The sequence below is a fragment of the Ceratotherium simum genome, chromosome 19 (assembly GCF_057802395.1).
Source record: "Ceratotherium simum simum isolate JZ-2026a chromosome 19, ASM5780239v1, whole genome shotgun sequence".
Taxonomy (NCBI): domain Eukaryota; kingdom Metazoa; phylum Chordata; class Mammalia; order Perissodactyla; family Rhinocerotidae; genus Ceratotherium; species Ceratotherium simum.
Window position 1 is genome coordinate 56,995,654 of NC_141918.1, and position 23,040 is coordinate 57,018,693.

At 45.7% G+C, this 23,040-nt stretch overlaps 1 protein-coding gene across 4 annotated transcripts in view; it reads right to left on the reverse strand.

The window, feature by feature from the left end:
- NHSL1 (NHS like 1) overlaps positions 1-23,040 on the reverse strand; it is a 116,130-nt gene that overhangs the window by 50,130 nt on the left and 42,960 nt on the right. Inside the window, exons 1-2 of one of the 4 annotated variants that reach the window (XM_004422364.3) lie at positions 8,515-8,785; positions 5,623-5,775 (exon numbers count right to left, since the gene is read on the reverse strand). In XM_004422364.3, coding sequence (XP_004422421.1) covers positions 5,623-5,775; positions 8,515-8,572 — 211 coding nt within the window. In that variant the 5' untranslated portion in view covers positions 8,573-8,785. Of the gene's footprint in view, positions 1-5,622; positions 5,776-8,514; positions 8,786-23,040 lie in introns of those variants that run through there. The other 3 variants (XM_087444183.1, XM_087444184.1, XM_087444185.1) reach the window with 3 other exon arrangements.

Here is a 23,040-nt window from a genome sequence, read left to right on the forward strand (position 1 = left end):
CTCTTAGAAGAGGCCTCAAAGGGGAGGTCTCCTTAGTGCCCTCAGGATCTGAGATCAAAACTGGCCAGCCTGGGCTGAGCAAGAAGCCTGATTCTGAGTCCTGGCACAGCCATCTATAAACTGCAAAGTAGCTATAAACTAATCCCTTAGCTTGTACTGGCCTTGGTTTACTTATCCACAAAATGAGAAGGGGATTTATTAATCAGAGGACCAGGAGGCCCCAGCTCAGTCAGGCGAGGCATCTTCCAGAGGCCGATGGTGAGGGGGAAACACAGGCACCTTCTGACGTGGATGAAATGAACTCCGGTGTCCAGTGTCTGCACTGTCACCGCCGTCTGACGACACTCCTTGCTCTGCTCCCCCTCTTCCCCACAGCATGTCTCTGGAGCACAGCGTGTGGGAAGGAAGCACCAGCTGAATCACGACAGCCATTTGGGAAAGAGGGCTGAGATTTATAAAATCACATCTGTGTTCCGTTGTGCTTAAATTAAAACGTATCCTTCCCTCCACAACACTGCTTCCACGTTGAGAGCAGGTACTTTAAGATACTTTACATAAATAAGTTCATTTTATTCCCACAAAAACAGATACATATTATGATCTTTATTTTACAGATGAGCAAACAGGCTCAAATTGTTGAAGAAACAAACTCAAATCATATACACCTAGTACACAGGTCAGGATCTGACCTACATGTGACCCACTTGCTTCTCATAAACCCAGACTTTCCTATTAGAGAGCAAGAACAGGAGGTTTCCGGAGTTTAGGTCACATTCTATTTTTTGACTAGGGTAATGGTTACATAGACGTGTGCTTTATAATTATTTGTTAACTTGTGCATGTTTTATGTATTTGTCTGTGTCATATGCCATAATTTGTAAAAAGTGACAGAAGAGAAAAAGATGAAGAATTCAGAGTCATCATACAAGGCGGGCAAAGCAGATGTTCATCCCGAGTCTGTCTGAGGTGGTGAGCAGACACATTGTTCACTGAGAGAGACAGACAGAGAGAGAGACAGACAGACAGAGAGAGAGGACAGAGACAGAGAGAGAGAGAGAGAGAGCGCGAGCGAGCGCTCAGGCAACACCCACGAGGCCACACCTACAAAGGCATCGCCCATCCGTCCCTTGAGAAGCGCCACAGGACCCCCAAGAGGAGAATCTGTGGCCAAAACAGAGGGCATCTGGGCCGTCCCAGGGACCGGTGTGCCCCAGGCAGACAGATAGGACAGCACAGCTCCTCATCAACTCCAGAGAGAACCCTCAGCCTTTCCCAGTTCAGACTGATTTGTCTAAGTCAAGAGAACCAGGAGGCTTCCAGACAATGAAGGGCAGACACAGTGACTCTTGGATCAAGTCTGTGTGCCAGGAACTGTCAGAGAAAACGTGTCCGCAATTTAGGAAAGGCAGACCATACTTTAGTGTTAAATAGGTTGGTCTGTAGACACACACACACACAAACTACTGTTTTTAACGACTTTGTACACAGTCATTTCTTCCCATTGTAAATCCTTGGCTCCTATCTCTCCAGATACAGTAACCATAACCTTCTGACTGAATTCACACAGCCAGATTCAACATTCCCCCCTGTGCCCACACTTCTAATTCTGGAGCCCCGGGCAGGCTGACCTGCTAAAATGTTCTTCTTCAGGAAAGAGCTGTGACTGGGGCTCATTTCTGAGACAATAACAGATGCTCCGTGAACTAACTCAGGCGGAGTGTAACGGACACAGTAACCAAGTCGCCTGTTACATGTGCTGTGAGAAACTGTGTTTCTCTCTCTCCCAAGTTGGGCTTTTGGGGGATGGAGCCTTAAAAATAACATCTTTATTTCAGCCTTTAATATGCTCATAATTTTCAAATGAGGTCTACAGTTGTCAAGAAATAAAATCCAAACCTTTCATTGATCCTCAGCGCCCCCTCCCTGATTCCCCTTTTCCACTCATTGTGGCTCTTTAAATAAAGCTGAGAACTATCCAGATAAAAATTTAGTTGAAGGTTACTCATCATCACAGCTAACCGATGAAGTTATTGAAGGGTTAAAAGAACTATGGAGATGAAAAGGATAGAAGCCGTCTGGAAATTCAGTGAAAAGCTGAGTGAATTCCTTATGGACAACGGGAACTATCTTTGGAAATTCACTCTCCACAACCAGCCAGATGTCTGTTGAACCAAATACCAAAATACAATTTCTAAATCCAGGTACATGTTTGTATCATCGTTAGCAGTAAATTATTACCTAAATGTCTAGTAACAAAATAAATCAACAAAACCAAATCATTTGATCTAAGAGCACGGCCGCCAAATTCTATCAAATTCTCCAAATACAAAACAAACACCAAAGTCTCTGCTCTGTTAGACCAGAACAGAGTGAGACTGCACAGGGAAGACCCTGCTCCAGGCGCTCCACGCGCCGCTCTGCACACCGCAAAGCCCTCTCCTCTCCAGTGGGGATGGGGTGGGCTCTCCCAGCGCTTCTCCTTCCCCTGACTGGCCCTCACCCCGGGCCCTCCATCACACTGCTGGCCCTTGACCGCCGTCTCGACACAAGACAGCAAGCTCAACTCCAACTTTCCTCCATTCATTTAAAAACGCCTGGCACAGTACCAACTGGGGCTCAAATACTTATTAAATTGTGTCTACTATTTGCCTTTATGTACTAACTCAAACTTGGCTTTTTCATAAAAACATTTTTCAGTAAACCCGTGTCTTCCTCAATCACTCTACTGACCACTGAGCGTTTCTGCATGACTTTAAGAAGCAAATGTTTACCACACTTAGTTACTAACTTACTATTACTCACTGTATCATTTCCCTCCATATTTTATGATCCTCAAGAGGAGAGCTGAGCTCCCCATAAAAACCAACAGAACCGTTCATACTACGAGCATCTAATGATTATGAAAAAGCACCAACCTGTTTAACATTAAAGAACGGTATTCCTTCTTACAACTGTGGACAAGGTCACAGTAAAAGGAGGGGGAGGAGCAAAACAGATCACTCATTGTGAATAATTAGCTACTTTTCTATATTTTTAAGCAAAGAATGCTGAGGTCAAATTAAGTTAGACTGATGACCTTACATAACATGATCCCTTAACAGTGCCCTGTGTTCCAGGACTGGAGTTTTCTTTTTAGTCTTCACTGATAATGAGGCAGGAAACCCTCTGCCCCTGCCGTGTGTATCTCGGGCAGCTAACCCGTCTGTCGTGGGGCAGCGGGACGTGAAGTTCCAAACACGTGATTCAAAGCAAATAAATGGAGAACAGAAGAGCTCAGACGCTCTCTCATTGCATCTTCCTCAACCACTGTTCTTCAAGTTGTTACCTAAAATCTCTTTAGGAGTATCTAAACCCAGACAAAGTTGTGCTCCAAGAATTTTCCAAAGTTATTAATTTTATTAATAGTAAATCCCTTTGATGAACCAATTTAGGGCATTAAAACAATTACTAAAGCATTTACTTTTTCAAAATAAAATTCTAGTGCAGGCAAAACCATTGGTGATGATATATCCTGTGACCTGCTGAAAAGTGAGAAGAAAATAAATCAGAAAGATCTACATATAGATGTTCACTTTTCTAAAGGAAGAAAAGAGAAGCTCTGAGCTGGTACTTGCAAATACGTGAACGAGGGAGTGAAGCAGTTTCCTGGACAGTGATCAAAAAGAGCTGGGTCTGAATATTCAAACTCGCACACACCTTCCGGAACATTCTCTACAAGCCAGACCCTGCTCAGTGCCTCCGAGCTCGCAGAGAATGTTAACAATGGCCCTGCCTCAGGGTCTGTCCTGGGAACCATGCCATTTAATATCCTCATTAGTTACTCGGTGGAGGAAGGTGAGCTCTCGGTAGAGCAGCTCTTTGTCCAAGTTTACTGAAGATGAGCCTCTAGGGACTGAAGGGATCTGGGAGAAGTTTTGGTTGGATTTAGGTTCATCATGGGCAACAGAGGTCAAAGAACAACACCAAGGCCAGACCCAAGGGCCCACCTAACACGATTCTTCTCATCTAAGCTATAGTCACAAAACAGAGAGATCACTCAGGCTAAAGGGAAAAGGGGACCCAGGAGCGTCCTCATTTCTGGACAGGCCAAGGCTAAGATACAAGATGCTGTCAGACACACATGAGATCACCTGAGCGTTCTCAAGACTGAAGGACAACAGGGCTACCACCTAAGCTTCTGGTACAGTTCTGTCCAGAACACCAAATCCATCACAGTCTGTCGATAGCTTTCCTTCTTCCTCTAAGAAGAAATTATCTGCTTTCTTTAATTCCCACACAGCAACTTTTGGCACATCTCTTGACTATTTTTCATGGGGTGATTTGCATTATAGATATAAGTATAAATTCCTGAAGAGCTAAGACCCTGCCTTTGTGTTCTGCACTTCTGCCAGAATAACAGGTTTCCAACAAACGGCTGTAAAAGACAATACAGTGAGGTGGTTCTGAGCTGCGGCCTCAGACCATCCACGTCAAAGCCTGGTTCCACCACTCACTGACCCGGAGATCTCAGGCACATTTCTAGTCTCTGTGTCTCCATTTCATCATCTGCAAAACGACACAGCAATAGTAACAGGCAGGATTATCGTGGGGAGTAAATGAGATAACACGTGTGATGGGCTTAGCACTGCACTTGCCAGACAGACCAGTGTTAATCAACATTAGCCAGTGGTCACGGCAGTCGTAGTAACGGTACATCAGTGAATGAATTAACTGTCATTAATAAATGACCGAGAGACAGAAAAACTATCTTAAAAATTAGAGGGGTCCTCATAACAGATTTCTTCCAGATTTCAGTCTCTCACAATTAGATAAGATACAGGACACCCAGTTAAATTAAATTTCAGATAAACAAGTACTTTTTTAGTAAAACTATGTCCCAAACATTGCATGGCCGGGGAGAGCCGGCAGAACAGCATCTGGCAGAATAAGAACACTGATTTGCTGCTTTAAGAAAAAGTCTCTGACCCTGAAGTCACTCCTTCGTCTTTTAAAGAACTTCCTTCTTGATCACTTTTAGGAAGCCCTCCTCGCACACGTTTACACTTCTTCACATTGACAATAAGTTGAAGTAAAACTGAGAATTTTACACTAGATATTCCATATTTCCTGCTGACGGGAGCGTCTCTGCCGTCTGCCCACAGACTCTCATGCACCGGAGCCCAGGTGGGCACTGTGCACGTTCTCATGAGCCAAACCACCCGCATCTGTCACACTCTACACGCAGGCCCCCTTTCCACCCAACCTGAACTAACTAGAACAAACCCTGGGAAAGTATTAGCTTTAACAAATTTGCTTTGAATACTTAACAATGGCTTAAAAAAGGCAGTGGCTAAATTCCCCATGTCAGCAGGGGTTTATTAGGATTAAATCAGTCCCAGTGGTTTAAACACGCTAAAGCAGGGGGCTCTGAGGAGAGAGTGGTGTATCTCAACAGACAGGTTTCCACAGAGACCAGAACATACTAGGCGTGTATTAGGACGTGAGCATTCACGGCATCTTCTAGGGAAACAGCATCCTATATATTCATTATGAGAAGGTGGTCTTTTACAAATAGCAATCACATTTGCCCTTCCAACTCTAACAGTCAGAAATCAAGGACAAGCCCGCCAGATGCAACCTTACCCCTCAGCACTGATTTGAGGTTGAGCTTGGCTTGGCGGTGCAGGTCCTCCACGCAGGGCGGCCTCGTGGTGGGAAGGAACACGTTCTCCTGCTGGTGCCAGGGGGCAGTGTAGTGGACCGTCCATCTGCTCTCCTCATCTAGGTTGGAAACCGCTGTAGAAAGAGAGAGGGAATAAACTCAGGTGTCAAATTAAGCTTTACTGGCTCCAAAGTGTTCATCAAGATGGGTTCTTGGTGCCCACCACCTCCGGGGAGAGGGCCCACAGGGGACACGGAGCAAGTTCTGAATGAGGTTTAATCTTAGACTCCAGGGGTCCTCCCCACAGGGGTTCTTCTCTACAGGAAAAGCTGAAACTGTCCATCATCCCCACAACATTTTGGTAGAATTGTTTGCTCACTCAATTGTTTCCAGCATTTTAGGCCCTCCCTGGACTCCAAGGTTAGAAAACGACTCACAACGTTGATAGAGACCTCTGATTCCTACTTCACTCCACCACGACAAACGCCTGTTATTCAGTTGTACAAGGTTGTTGCATTGGTAAACATTAGATTCTCAAGACAGAAACCAATTTCCTACTGAGAGGTTGAGACCAAAGCTTTCTCCTCTAAAGCACTATTTTAAACATCACTCTTATAAACTCAATTAAATTTTTTAAAAATTAAGCATAAACAATGTAATACACTTAAATGGCATATCTAATAGAAGTGGAAATCAATTTGTGTACAAGATTTTCTCTGTATTTCTTGCTTTCATGGAAGACTGTTATATTAAAAGGCTCAAAAAAAAAAAAAATTCAATGCAATTGACTTTCCCCAACACAGCCCAATTCAATTGAATTTTGCAAACACAAAAGAGATGAGAATGCCCGATGGTGTTAGATGGTCATGAGAGAACGCTAACTCTCTGCAGGAATTTTCCTTCATCCCGCATTTCATTCATTTATTTATTATTCTATTCCCTTTTTCCTGACCACACAACCTAAGGGACACCAGTGGAGCCCCTGGTGACAATGAAGCTGACACCACCAAACAAATTCATCAACAGCGTTTTAATACTTTCTCTAAATCTGCCACTGTGAGCCAGGGTGGGACAGATCAGAGAAGCGAAGAGAAAGACCCTGTGCTGAGGCATTCACGGCGGGGGGATAGGTCTGACACCACTCGAGGTGCGAGTCAGCGGCCAGTCTTACCCAACTCCGGCCTCGGTGGGGAGGGCGCCCTGGGCATACGCATTTCTACAACACAACAAGGCCCTGGAAATTAGACAGAAAGAAGGTTCCCAAAATAAACTGAACAGGCACGCATGCACTACTGAATCTGTCTATTTGAACACATTTAAAATTAACTCACCGTGCCCACAGCACAGCTATTAGAGCTGTTTATTATAAAGACCAAATGAACTAACATATGTAAAGTCCTAGCTCACGAGATAACTTAGGTAAAGCACGGCTGCGGCAGGGCAGTGGAATTGCTCTAAATTAAGCCCCCGACTTTACAACCGTTGCTGAGGAGAAACTCGGCCTTTCTCAGCGCCCTGGGAACTCGAGCCACAGGTTAGCTCTCACCCCACATACCATGTTTTCTACACTAAATCCTACAATCCTCACCTCCCAATAAATCACTTCTTAAATGATCCCACCTTCTCCATGAATTGCTATATGGGAAAATAAACACTGAGAACTAGATATCAAGTCAAACACAGAAATGTCCTGTGTGCTTGCTGCTCTCAATGTCTGACAAAAGCAGCACGTGAAGTAGGCACCTGGTGTCTCACGCAATCTTGACCAAGTGTCCTGCCTGGTGCATACGACCATCAGTCTCCACACAGGAAATCCCAAAGATCCGACTTTGCTCTTATTCACGGACCTGAGAATCTTGCACAGTGCGGAATTCACACACGTCCCTCAAAGGGCACCCGCAGGCAACCACAATGCTGTGTGCTGACCTCCATTTATTTGCAAGACTGAACGGCAATACTTCCTAGTTGGAAAACACTGAAAACTGAAACTCTTCCTATTCGCCAATTACAAATCAAATCCGAGTAATTTGGATTTGTGTTCACATCTGTGTAACCGCACCATCAGCCCCATTCACAGCTACCCACGGGCTCTAAGAGCAGTGTCACCCACTGTGTCTGACTCATGCCCTGGCAGATTTTCATCAGTCTGTCCACCGACAGCCCTGGAGCACGGGAGCTGCAGACCAAGAGCCAGAGTGCTGTCGTTCTCTCCCAAGCTCCTCTCACCAACGCTCCATCCACACTTGTCCAGTTCAAATCACTGGTCCAGAAACTGAACTAGACCCAACCAACAACCACGAAAAACAAAACCACGTATTGTAAAAATTATGCTTTCCAGGGAATGAAGAAGCACTGGGTCAGAGAAATTTAAACCACTGGTAAGCAGGCAATGAAGTCACACCACCAAAGCTGTGTTCTTTACAACGACGACCATCAGTCTAGACAGAGCTTGAAACCCGTAACAGAGAGCTCGGGGAGTTCAGAGGATCGTCTCCACCAAAAATACAGGATGGATCTCACAGAGGCTCCCCGCACATGGAGCCAAAGAATCAAAAACCATACATCGAGGTGGACATAAAGTAATTACAAGGCTTTTTTTCTTCTTCAAAGGGCTTCTTTTGAGAAGCACAAAAGAAGTGACCTCGCCTAAAATCCCAACCATAAATAAGATGTGCTAAGATCCCACGATCTGCCCTAAAGTTACAAAAGTCTAAGGTATTTGAACAACTGGTACAGAAAGAACTTGATCTTATTCTCGTTATGCTGTTTCACACACTAATCCCTGAAGTAGTACCTAAAACACACACACACACACACACACACACACACACACACACACACACACACGAGCGGGGAGAAAAGAAACTACTTACTTTTCTTCTTAAAAAGTTTAATGAAAGACTTGATCTTTGCATTGATCAAGACCACCATCTCCAGGATGCCTACACAGGACTCAGAAATTTAAATCACACTAAGAGCTCACGCCAGCAGGCAGGTGGCAAGCTGCCCTCCACTCCAGATCTCACTTCTTCCTCCCATCTGGAATCCTTGACATCTGATGTAACTCTGGGGCTGGGCTTATTGTCAGGCAGTTACAAACCATTAACAGTCCTTGAACCTGAAAAGCTCCCACTGAAACCTAATCTTTAAGGCTGAGAGCCGCCAGTGACAAAGTGTGCAGAGAGAAAGAGAAAGCCAATCAGAGTTCCTATTTGCATGACAGCCACATCACCCTCTCTGCCTCGGTGCTCACGTATTCACTTTTCTCTCCGACAGATCAGAAGTTTCTCCTCTTTGGAGTTCACAAAAATAGCGCAGATTTTCCTCTACGGAAGTCAAGGTGAAGCAAATGTGTCCCCATTTTCACTGGGCCACTATGAACACCAGATCTTTTTTGTGGAGCCGACAAGTCTTAGAGCCAGTCCATGTTGATTCTCTGGCTCTCAGTTAATTCAGGCATTTGAACTGATTTAGGGGGAAAAAAGGGCCCAACTATTGTTTCTGGACCACGCCGCGAGGCTCTGCCTCCCACACCAAAGGAACGTTCACAAGCAGTAAAACATTACAGCACAATTTCCATGGAGCTGTAAATGTGACTTCGTTGCATTTTCGTGCATATTAGCATGCCCAGTCGTCTCACCCAGCTTTTTTTTCGCCAATCAACATTGTAATTGTTCCAAAGTAAAAACAAAAAGAACCAACTTCCCCACTCCAAAGGAGAAATTAGATGAAGTACCTTAACCGTTTTAATCTGTATTTTATTTATTTATTTTTTTTTAAAGATTTTATTTATTTTATTTTTTCCCCCCAAAGCCCCAGTGGATAGTTGTATGTCGTAGCTGTACATCTTTCTAGTTGCTGTATGCGGGACTCGGCCTCAGGATGAACGGAGAAGTGGTGCCTCGATGCGCACCCGGGATCCGAACCCGGGCCACCAGCATCGCAGCGCGCGCACTTAACCACCAAGCCACAGGGCCGGCCCTAATCTGTATTTTAAATTCAATTATCTTCTAAGTGTCTGGTTTAAAAACAATTCCATGAACGCCCTCCCTGACGGGGAGAAGAAGAGCAATTTCAGACAAACATTACTTGGGTTTCTCTCTAACTTGAATATGCTGTACTGAGTTCTAGTTCTTCTGTCCATTTGCAATTAACCTCAGAGAACAGAGAGGGAAGAATCAGAAATAACAGTAAATCAGGAGGCACCAGAGAAACATATTCTGGGGTAAAGGGACAGGAACAAAACGGAAAGGAAAGGTCATGAAGGGACGGAGGACAGGACACCCACCCTCTCCCGATTCCACTTCACGGCAAACGTCTGAAACACGTTAGACCACCTCTTATTTCACGGCTCTGGGCCAGACTTACAACTGAATGGAAAAACCTAATAATCCACTAATTCAAAACATTTAGTTTATAACAAAAGCTCTTACTCAAAGAATAAAATTCTATAAGGGGCTCCCTCTAGGGAAAGTTCTGGATGATTCCTCCTCAAATCTTATCCCCCCATAACCTTATTTTTTGAACAAAGCAAAGCAAACAACAAACTAAAACACATATATTATCACATCACCACAGATTTCCCGTGTGTGTTTTTTCATCCTATACATAGCTTTATTTAAAGTAATTACACGGCCAGATGGCAAACGAGAAGCGACGGAGACTAAGTTAAACCATAAAGCTGCCTTAATTAGTGAGCAAAGTTCCCCTTAAGAACAGATCTATGAGCAAGGGTGACCGGGCTCCGCTTCTCGAGCTGCCTCCCCCTCACAGCATCACGGACAGGAGGGGCGCTCTGGACGGAGCCTGTTCACAGCCCAGGCTCTGAGGTCCAACGGCACCACGCAGACTCACGACTGAAAACAGCGCACAGCTTTGCGCCGGCACAGCAGCGGCATCCGAATGCCAGTTCCTTCACAGAAGAGGTAAATACCAAGCACACGCTAAGCCCACTCACCTGGGACACGTCGGTGAGATGCTGCCCTCCTGGAGTTCAGGTTATTGGGTCATAAACCACAATCACAGGGTATATCAGACCGTGGTAAGAGCCACGGACGGAAGGAAGCAGAACAGGAGTGGGAGGCGGCCAGACTGCAGCATTAACAGGAGTCAGGGGAGGCCTCGTGGGTCACGGGAGGCCTCATGGGTCAGGGGAGGCCCCGTGGGACAGGGGAGGCCTCGTGGGACAGGGGAGGCCTCGTGGGTCAGGGGAGGCCTTGTGGGACAGGGAAGACCTCACGGAAAAGGGGAGACCTGAGTAAAAACTTGGTGAATCCCTCTGGCTCTCACTTAAGAGGGACCTACAACCACTGGTAGAGAGAATTTCCAATCCTAGGACCACTCAGAGAAGAGCTTCCCCTCTTAGGAAATGAGCTGCAGGAAGAGGCACACAGGCAGGAATTTCCTTTCTCCCTCGGTATCAAGGCTGATATGCAGTGGTCACAGTTGTGTGAAGATAACGCCACTGTCCGGGCACACAGCAGGCAGGTCTGCATCTTGGGACAGAGAGCAGGCTCCCTTCGCAGCGTGCCGGGCACTCCATCCTGTACGCGCTATTCCACACTGCCTCCTGACTCCGCAAGTCCAAGTCTTCAGGCAACAACCCAATAAATTACCGCATTTATTGTGATATGCATTGTGTTCTGAAAGAGCTTATTAATTATCAAGATTCCCCCAACACTTCCACCATCTCTTACTTTATATTGCACGCATAAGCATGAGAACAGGGAAGTGTCTTCATCTTACAATTTGCACTGCCTTAGGGTCATAGTTCATCGAAGAGCTATATTTTTATGGAAGATTTTTTAATTGCTCAATTTTTACATTCAACAGAAAATACATAAATGCACGGTCCTTCCTATTCCAACTTCAGCCATAACAACAGCAGCAGTTAAAAGGAAAAGTTCTACCACAGCGTATCCCAGACAATGAAAACTCGGTGGCTCAGCACGGGAGTGAAGAGCCAGCTCTGGAGCCATACCATCCAGGCCGCTCACTGGAGTGGCACCTCCACACCTCGGTTTTCTCATCCATGAAACGGAGGCACTAACAGTATTTCTATTACAAAGTTATTACGAGAAGTGAACGTTATCATTGGTAAAGTGCTCAGAGCAGTACCTGGAATGTGGTGAGTGCTAGGTGGATGAAGACAACCTTGAGGAAGAGGAAGCAGCCCTCGATGTCATGAAGGGCCACGCTGTCACAGAAGGGGCCCAGCCCCACAGCCGTCTCTCCTGGGCTCCGAGTTAAGGCCAGCTCCAGGAGTGGCTGCTCTAACCTACCACCTCCAGCTTCCACGTTATCCTTTCTACTGCCTCACATTCTACCTCTAACAGTTTTTAAAAAGTTCCCCGTGGTTGCCAGTGAACTTCTACCCAGTACCAATAGTCTCTCTCTCCTCTTCTACTATCTTTTTAATCATACACTGCTGACAACCCAGCCCACAGCTCCTCTCCATTAGCACCGCAGCGCGCTGTTCCCATCCTACATCTGACTGCTCCTCTCTGCCTTCTGACAAACCTGTAATCAGCTGCAAAGAGCTGGTCCTGCAACTTCTGTCCTATGCTATTTACCTATTTTCCCCCAGAAACCTTCATGATTTTGCTGGTGTAAGGGCGGAGTCAGCAAATTACGGCCCTTGGGCCAAATCCAGCTGGCCCCCTTTCAACAGTTGAAAAAAACTAAAATAAGAAGAATATTTTGTGACATGCGAAAATGACATGAAATTCAAACATGAGTGTCCAGTAGCAGAGCTGTAATGGAACAGCGCTACCCCCCTTGTTTACCTGTCATCCACACCGCTCCCGGGCTGCGCGCAACAGCAGTCAAGTAGCTGAGACCAAGACGGACGGCCCGCAACGCTGACCCCGGGCTTAAGCTGCTGCCTTAAACACCTGCTTAATCTCCCCTCTCATCCTTCGTTTGTCTGTCCTCCAGTTCCACACCGACAGCCTCCACTCAAATTTCACATTCTCTCAAGCGGAGTGTCTAATATGAGCGAATCTGCTTTCCCCCAAACCCTAGCTGCTTATCAAGAACCTCCACATTTCTATTAGGGCCAAAGTCAATTTTTCAATGAACCAGACAGGTAAACAATGTCCAGTTAAAAACGAGAAAACTGAGATCTAGACGCTAATGCATGTCTCAGAGCCAAGGTGAGAATCCGGGCATCCTGAACCCTCTTTCACGAGCACAGAAGAGTTTTGAAAAGATTTCTTTAGTTAGCACATTCAAGTTAATACATCTTAAACAAAAGTCCTTATTAGGACACATAATAAAATATTTAAGAATAATTCATTGTTCTCTAAAAATACTGTCAAACGTTACAAAGAAAAATACGCTCTGACATCACTTGAATGATCCCAGAGGCTTATCCTGGTCCAGTATCTTGAAATTCTGTTACCACTACTATCATATAAATATTTGCATCCTTATTCATAAAGTTCCTGCTTAATCTTTTACTGAACTGAATCTTCTTTCTAACCAACATTTAAAATTTTTCTTCTAGGAATCATCCGATTATGTCTACAGTTATCGGATTAGTTCCCAGGAAAACGTATACAACATACCAGCAAAGAGATGCAAGAATATTGTGAAAGTCACACACATTCTAAAAATTTTAACTGTTACTATGCACTGTTGTTCAACCACGCAGCCGTTCCACATCGAGCCCTTGGCTGCCTCATGTTAGGCATCAGGGTTAAAAGTCAATCAAACCTGGTCCCTGACCTTCGGAAGGTCACAGTCCAGTGGGGACGACACACCCAAGCAGATAAAAACAATAAAACCATGAGTAAGTGCAGGGAGGAAGGTAAGACATGACGTTAACAGGAAGGAGGACAAAGGGCCCGACCTCACTCAGAAGCAATCGGACGTGAGAGCACAGAGGAGGGGCCTCAGGGGAGGCCAGCAGGGACACACAACGCTTCCGTGTCAGCTTGTGGGGGCGCTGTGGGGAAGGTGGCAAAGGAGGTGGAGAGAGAGGCAGACCCTGAGGGGCGTGCTTTCGGCAGGGGTGGATTTTAGCTGGTGGGAGTTTAAAGCTGTGTGGCCAGAGTTGTGTGTGAGAGATCCTAGCGCCAGCTGAACAGTGCCTTCGGAGGCAGGGGGCGGAATCGGGCTGGCACATCAGCAGAGGGGTGGAGGTCAGAGCCCCTCCCCACTTGAGGGTGACCTTTCCACAACTCCTGGGTCCCATTTCCCCTATTTAACAGCCTGTAATAGGTTTCAGGAGCCATTACATACGTAAGGTATACAATTTTAAAAATTAAGCCCTAGCTACTTAATAAATGATTCCATCACCACACACACTTTCGTCTTGAGCACAACCTTAAAATACACGTTTCATTTTTATTAAGGACAAAAGATTATATGTTTAGACCTAAAAGCTTCCAGGACTCACAAACAAGGCCTCAGCCCTCCTGGGGCATTAAATGCAGTTAGGGCATTACTTTATTTTGAAACCAAAAACTTTTGCAAACTTTGCTAAATTATTTCCTAAAAAGGAACATTTTGAAATACTGTACACAGGAGTTACAGGCAGAAACGAGGCATAATAACGTCATATGATATATACACATTTTGAACTACACAAAATTTGAATCCTTGATCAGTTGAAAACGGAACATATAATCAATAAAGATCACTGATGTCTTCTAAGTGGGAAGGGGAGGGAAAGGAAAGAAACATCAGACACAGTGGAGTTCTGGTCAGAGCTGTGTACTAAATCGCCATTTTAAGCACTTCTCAAAAGAATTGAGCTCTTCAAAATAAAAAATTTCTCAGCCCAACCTTATCTATAAACAGTGCTTCTACTGAGTATTGATTTGTTTAGGCTATTTTTAAAAATCAAGCTCAGCATCTGCAATAGAAGACTGTATATTATTAAGTTAATTTAGGTGTTTATCTCCATGCATGGTTAAAATACTTGAAATACAATTTTTTTTTTTCCTGTGAGGAAGATTAGCCCTGAGCTAACACCTGTTGCCAATCCTCCTCTTGTTTGCTGAGGAAGACTAGCCCTGGGCTAACATCCGTACCCATCTTTCTCTACTTTATATGGGACGCCGCCACAGCATGGCTTGATAAGCAGTGCATAGGTCCACGCCCGGGATCCGAACCTGCAAACCCCAGGGCCACCAGAAATGGAACTTGCGAACTTAACAGCTATGTCACCAGACCGGCCCCCAGAAATACAATTTTTAAATCCACAGTCACACCCATTCATTCTTGTGCTTTTCAGACTCACTGGGAAACATCAGAGCCGCAAGGACCCAACAGAAGCCCCTGGGGGGCCGGCCCTGTGGCTTAGCGGTTAAGTGCGCGCTCCACTGCTGGCGGCCGGGTTCGGATCCCGGGCGCGCACCGACGCACCGCTTCTCCGGCCGTGCTGAGGCCGCGTCCCACATACAGCAACTAGAAGGATGTGCAACTATGACACACAACTATCTACGGGGGCTTTGGGGAGAAAAGGAGGAGGATTGGCATGGATGTTAGCTCAGGGCCGGTCTTCCTCAAAAAAAAACAAAGAAGCCCATTCTCTGTTTATTAAGGACAAAGTTTTCCCATAACTTTAACTGTTAGAGGTAAGAATTGTTTTATGTTTTTATAAACACTTTCACATTGAACACAATTATATACAGTCTGTAATAAGAATTATAGAAATGCATTATCAAAATAACAGGCATTATTGAAGCTGCAAAGCAAATTAATAACACAGGCAGTGAATTAATACAATCAATAAGTGTATAAATAAAAGAGTAAATTTTAAAAACAGGGCTGCCAGATAAAATACAGGATGCCCAGATGAAGTTGAATTTCAGAGACAAAATTTTACAATTAAGGGATTTTAAAAAACCTACAGGAAAAGTCATGTGTGAATATTATATTCTATAATTATTATATAATAATATTATAATTTACTCATGATATTAAAAGGAGTGGTCACTTGTGACTGAAGGAGCAATATTCTCAGCGGTCTCAGATCCCAAGCACTTTCCTGTGATTTACTTGCCAGCGTCACAGCTGTCACCCACAAGCTGCCCTACGGAAGGACTAGCAGAACCTGCGCACAGTGGAAGGGCCAGCGCCCTGCGCCACAGCCTCTGACGGGCCAGCAACACTGCGCCCCTGCTGCGCGTGAACGTCACCCACGGTAAGTTCAAGGGAAATGTTCCTGACGAGTGAAGTTTTTCCAGTTTACAGGGAACACAAGAGACAGAGCCAGCGGAAAAAGCAAAGACAACCAACGACAAGTGGGCGCTGCGCTGGTCCCGCACCTCCGACGTGTCCGTGAAGCAACAACAGGGCCTGTGCCACAGTAAGAGACTCACGGAGCATCACAGCCGGACGCAGGATCCTGGAGAGGACACCAGTGTTGGGTAAACCACCGTAAAGAAAGGCCTTTTTTAGACAGCTGGGGAAATCTGAACATGGACTGGGTGTCACCTTCTTCTCATGCTTTTTACTGCTGCATAACGAGGTTAACACAAACGTTTAAAAAGTAACATAGAGATATTGTCCACAGAACGCAAACGTCTGATGACAGATGTCATTAAGAATTATTTCAACTGTCCTATGAATCATGTTATTTCACAAAAGTATATTAAAAATCACTATTTGAGAACTTCATTGGTATGATGATCTTTTCTTCCTTCTGCTTCTGAATTAATTTTTTCATGGTGAATCATATGGCATATTGAAAACAAGACAAATGGAAATCTCTCCATCAGTATCTGGTGGGGAGGGGCTGGGGGTAGAAAGGGGAATCTTAAGAGATGACACTGTGTCAAGTCTGTACAAGGAACTTGATCTGGCATCCACTTTGCCAGTTAATTCTGATGCAGGAAACACCCTTCACTCTGCACATGTTGAAGCTAAAGGCTTCTGCTATGGATCCTAGTTAATAATTTAATCTAAAACCATTGCTACCATCTGCTCGGTCAATTTCACAACGTCTGCTCTCCCTGTGACTAGTTTAGTGAAGCCACAATATTCATGTGACAAATGTTGGACGAATGAAAGGCAAGGCAGACAGAGAACATGCCACGAAAAAAGAAACCCCAGCGAAAGTCCTAACACAACGGGAGCCCTGCTGACACGCATTTGAAGTCCCCCTGCCTGTGGGAACAGAGGGACACACCGTCTCTCCAACGCAGGAGTGGACAATCCAGACGATGCCCTGAGATGATGGACATGGGTGGGGCTGGCAGGGGAGCTTGTGGAGGGGACGGGCCCTGAGGTTGGAATAACGGTGTGCAGGGACACAGCAAGGGCAAAGGGAGAGGGGAGATTTCATAGGCTCCTAGAAAGTCAGAGCTGAAAAGAGTCTAAGGAGCGTCCAGTCCACTGCTTTTATTTCACAGAATAAGTGGCCTGCAGTAGACCACAGAGCTGCCAGCAGCTGAGCTAATTCTCTGTCTCTGCCCAGCTCTCAACAGACCATGTACCTCTGTCCACTGGGGGGGCGGGGCACCACGGTCCCCACACGTGCCTGTCTCTGTGCCTTGGCACCTGCTGTGCCTCAGCCTGGGATGCTGGTCCCTGACTCATCCACTCAGCAGGCCCCCATTCATTTCTCAAGGGATAATTCAAATGTTAACCTTCCTTAAGAAGCATCCCTTCACAGAGCTTTAGAAACTCATTTCAAAAATATACATCATTTTACTTCAAGGACAACTTCCTCAAAAGTGAAGCATGTCTGTCTTGTGGACAGAGAATGAACAATTTCACAAACTGTGAGCCTCTTACACTTGAACCGATGCCTCCTCATGACTGTTGTACAGTCCCATCCACTCACTCCATGTGGTACCAACTCACTCACTCAGCCTGCGTTAGGAACACAAGGCTCACTTCAGGAGTGATGCTGTACATGAGTGCAGCTATGTACCAGTTAGTTCAATCACGTTCCCTTTCCCAGGTCACTCATCAAAACACCTTCTCTGAACGCATATGGAGGATCTAGCACATCTTACAGAAGAGAATAATTTTCAGTCACTGGGAAATTAAAATATATTTTGTGTGCTCTTTAAATTTAACATAATTACATCCTTTTATAATAAAGGGAAACAAATCTCAAAATTTGAAAAGAAAAAAGATCAATGCAACCTTTCTTCTAAAATCTTCAGGGAAGAAAAAAAAATCTCATTGTGGAATGAAAAAGCCAAAGTATAACGTGATGATCTTAGAGATCTAATTTAAGGGTCATGTTACACTCATTAGCCAAAGGGCTGTACATTCTGGGCTCTCTTACAGCTTTTAAACTGGACAATATCAAGGACCCATTTGATTGATGGTGTTACAAAACCTACAAGGAATCCATACTTGAGAAGAATTTTTTCTACTTAGGAAAAAACTGAGAGCAAAGGAGACTTCCTAATCAAGACTGGGGATATGGGACAAGATGAAGAAGAAAGTCACCACCTACAGTGGGACGCTGCCCGCTCAGCAGAACCCTGGACGGAAAACCAGTCCTGCTGCCATCTGTCCACCGAGGACCTTAGAAGAAAGGGCTCTGGATTAACACGCTCCCGTTCACGGTCGCGTCTCTAAACAATGTCCTCATCTTCTTCCACCAAGGGAAGACCAGACGCCACAATCTCTGTGCCCTTCAGACCTCAGTGTAGACAGAGTCGATGTCACACCTCCAGACTGACTTGTGAATACTCATACACCACCTAGGCTCTGCAACCAAGCTTCGGTTAAGGAAGCACCTTGAGTTATAGAAATATCTCTGCATCAGTGAAGCTACACGTAACTCACTAACTAGGGCTAAGAAAAAAGAGGTCCCCATCAATTTACAACCCAAATGTAAAATCTCACAATAAAGGAACCCAAAGGCGAGTGTTTTCATGTGGAGAGAAGATGATTCTGAAACCATATTGTCCAGGAACACAAAAAATACTTTATTTAATTTTAAATGACCAGAGAGAAATCAGATTTATCATCACTTAAGTTCATCCCAATTAATGATCAATAAGCATAAAGATTTAGAGAAAAGAATCATTTGAGCTAATTATTTTGTAAGCAATGGAACCATTTCATGAACTGTTCAGTTTTCTCTACTTCCTGTGATTTCTTACATTGTTTCACATCCGGTTAAGATGAATCCTACAATTGATAAGCGGGTCTGACCACTGCCTTGTTAAGAGGCCAGCTGGTTCACATGTGAAATGGTAATTACACAAATTAAGATAGACTGCTGGTTTCCTGGCGAACTGAGAGCAATACTTAAGTGAAATATCTTCACTGTGTCTGGTTTCCTAGAAATAGTGAAGGCTGACCTAGGTGAGGACAATATTTATCTGATTAATGTTAGCTTTTATCAAAAAACTTTACCTTGTCCTAAACTAATGAATCAACAGCAGCAGAATTCTTCAGAGAAACCGTAGCTCCTTACTAGGCATGACGCTACGAAGGTTTTTTTTTTTTTCCTTCAAATTTTATTTATTTATTTATTTTTTCCCCCAAAGCCCCAGTAGATAGTTGTACGTCATAGCTGCACATCCTTCTAGTTGCTGTATGTGGGATGCGGCGTCAGCATGGCCGGAGAAGCAGTGCGTCAGTGCGCGCGAGGGATCCGAACCCGGGCCGCCAGCAGTGGAGCGCGCGCACTTAACCGCTAAGCCATGGCGCCGGCCCAGCCATGGCGCCGGCCCAGAAGGTTTTCTAAACTATGCTGGAGGGGTCACAGCAGGAGCAGAGGAAGGTCAACCCAGCATAAATGGTGTGAGAATTAGTCCAGAGAGTAAGGAACTTCCATTCATGTCAAAGACTTCTGAAAGGAATAAAACTTTGCTGTAAACTCAATGTTTGGTATTGTTTCACTGATTTTTCTTCTCAGTTCAAAAAGATAAGAGTATTTTTAATAAGTAAACAACAAATGAGAGCAAGAGGCAAGAATAAAAACATCGATTATTGTCTGGAGACATATGTTCAGTCTCTCTGCATCCCAGTAAGCTAACATTCTAAAGGAAGAACGTCAACTGCAGATTTCTGAGTGGAGACAGCAGCCTCCTGCTCGCTGGCATGCCCCCCACTCAAGGGCACTGCTGGACGGGGAGGGGGCGTGCTGGCTGCAGAGCCCACATAATCAGACCCACAAAGAATCCGAGAAAGACCAAGTGCTAGTCAAAACAACAATGCTAATACCAGGCAACGGCTGGCCACCAGCTCCATATCAATGATGTGCTTAGCTCCTCCCTGTCAGCATCATGGGGGAGAAAGCAGAAAAAATAATGGAATTCTTCACATCTCAGCAAATAGAATCATATTAGGAAGCATTAAGATCAGTTTTCTTCATGCGCCTAACAACATTTTTAACATTCAGTCAAAAATATGAAGCTTAGCATTGTAAAGACAGGTGCAAATATTTCATAATTTGATTCACTGTTTACTTATTTTGCTTTTTTTCACTAAAGAAAAAAGGTGAAGGGGGAAGAACTGACTACAGGAATTTGACCGACAATGAAGACACAGGCAAGCAATGTTTTCCTGAACCAGAATAAAAACAAAAGTAAGATATTTGGAGAGAAAATAAAACAGATAGGTTCTTACAACACCAGTTTCCCCAAACCCCTCTCAAAGTGTATGGCAGCTCTCAGAAGAGGCAGCTCGATCCACTTTATCACTTATCTGAAACACCCCTCTTGCCGTGAGCGGAAATCTATATAAACCACTAAGCGACAAAACAAGTTCCAATGAAGCTGCCACATCGACTTGCACTAGCAAAGCGTATTTGATGGAGTGCACGTTCGGCTATCGAGGGCGGTCCTAACATGTCCGCACTTTTCCAGGCTGGTCTTGATGTCTATACACACTCAGCTTTCATCCGACTGGAATTTAATTCCTGCAACTGTTTTCTGAAGAGACACACTCACCAATCGCCCCCCACTGGACGGAGGACTCAGCCCCAGACTGCGGACAATAGGGTACGCTCATGCTCGAAGTACACCCCGGAGCCTCCAGGGGTGCTCCCTCCAGCCGGGCGTCCCGCGTGGAAACAGGCAGCATCAGCTTCTTCCCTCAGCGACCCCCTCCCCCGCTTGTCACAGCCGCCCGTCCGTCCACAACGACAACTCCACATTCTGAACTTTCTGGCTTCGCTTACATCCTTTACCACCCCCCCAAAAACGGCCTCTTCTTTCTGCTGCTGCTGAGCGCCACAAACAGCTTCTTGTACGATTTGATTAGAACGCACCCCAAACTGGACATGTTGCAGGGCCGCGTGAATGTCCATTAGAGAGAACTAAAACGGCCGACGTCCTAAAAACATCACAGCGGCACAGGGATCACTGAGGGCGTGGGGCAGAGGACGGCTCTCAGCAGGGCCCGCCATCCTTCTCAGGTCCACGCAGACGGCAGAGGCGGGTTCAGGAGATTCCCACCATGATCAGAGGAGGACAGTTAGCTCCCCTCAGCCTGTCTGGACGGGTTCCCTAAAGTTGCCTCCATTCTCCACAACAAATTTATTTTTCTTCCTACTTTCCTAATAAAATGTACTTACCCTCAATCCCTTCATACTCTAGCATCAATGACCCATTCTTAGGTTAATTAAAACGGTTTTAAAATTGTTTGGCTCAGTGCTTTGTGTGTTCGACACACAGCAAACCCCCCGCTGCTATTTTTGTGAGCTCCTGGACCACCAGAGCCAATCTACACGGCTCACGCACACCCACCTCGGGCCACATGAAGCCAGCCGCTCTGCAACTTGATACAACGTGACAACATGCGACATTCATGGGCGGATCAGAGAAGGGACCGTCACCCATCTTTATGGGATGGGTGAGGGAGGGACGGGGCTGGAGAATGGAAAAGCATTTGTCCCACAGTTAATCACGGAATAGGCAGAATTGTCTACCCACCACACAAACCTCCCTCAGGAGGTACCTCCCAACACTAAACAGAAATTTCCACAGAAATAATGGCTATTTCACCTCATGAACGCGAGTCCTCTTTGACAAGCTTCCCTGTGTGTTGAAATGGGAATTTATTTCCTGGCAACCATATGATTCCAGGAGCTGGTGCACAAAGGGAGAAGTAAGAGTTAGAAGGGAGACCCCGGGTCGTTGGAGAAATGGGAAAAGGAAGAACCAGGGTTCCTTTCCACCAGTTCTCTTCCCACCCTCCTCAGGTCTCAGACTCGGCATTTCTGCAGGGAAGCAAACCCTCCCGGCCCTCTGACTCTGCATACACTTCCTGCACCCACTCTCATCGAGCACTCTTCTCTCCAGCACCACGGTTTCTGTGGTTAATTGCTGAGTGACCGCATCTCCCACCAGACTCACGATCTGGACCACAGACAGAAGCCACAGCTGCTGGGTCGCGGGGTCTAGAGGCCGAGCACAGATCTGACACACAGCAAGCATGCAATTAATAGTATTTTATGAAAGAATGAATTAAGGAAGAAAAGAAACAGTTTAAACAGAATGAGCTCTGGAGAATTCAGCTTTGTCCTATGGCATTAAAAATAACAAATGTTAAAGTGTCACAGTCTAACCAGAGACAAAAATGCATTTCAAAAAACCATTCATTTCCAGCCTTGACGTGTTGGTTGAAGACGCTGCCCAGCAAGGCCTGCTCTGCCCTGGAGGCACAGACAAGACAGCCTGCTCTCAGGAAGACTTTTCACCCCCGGACAGCGGATCATCCGCCCCATAACTGGGCTTATCTGTCTCCCCTGCAGGACCTCCCCTCCTCGAGGACAGAACTCAGCCTTTATCGGTCCGGAGATCCCAGTTTGCTGATTGAATGACAAAGTGAATGAATAAACAGTCTGTTCCCGTCTGTAAGGAACTCTATTGGATGGAAGAAGGCAGATACAACAAATGCTAACAGGACACATTCTAAAATAGAGGGTACCCTCTAAGAGGGGCAGGAGGAAATAACATCAGGTAAAACAGGACACGGCAGCTAGGGGCCCTGATGGGTGAAGACGGGTCTGCTGGGTGGAGAAGACATGAAACACATTCCAACCAGACAAAAGAGCACAGGCCAAAGGAAGAGAGAGAGTCATCTGTGTGGGGAAACCAAGTCCCGTGCACAACAGAGGGTGCACGTTGCATCCCACAGTCCCAGTCAAATTGCCCTGGAGAGCACACGGCATGTGAGCAGCTGGAAACATGTTCCCCAGACTCCCTTCCACCTGGGCTCCCGGGTCAGCAAAGCTGGTTCACCTGGTGACTGGGACCTGGTCACCTTGGCCGTGGACCTGAGTCCGCGCCCCTGCTGCTCAGGTCCTGCTGGTGCTAAGTCTGACTGTGGAGGCACTGCAGCAGGAGAGGTAACGAGCCTCAGTGTCCAGGCCCCCCTTTCACGGGGCTGGTGGGCAGGGAGGGGGCACTCAGTCTGCTGAGGCCGTGTGGTCTTGCAGTCACACTCCGGGTGCCAGCCTGCTGACTGCA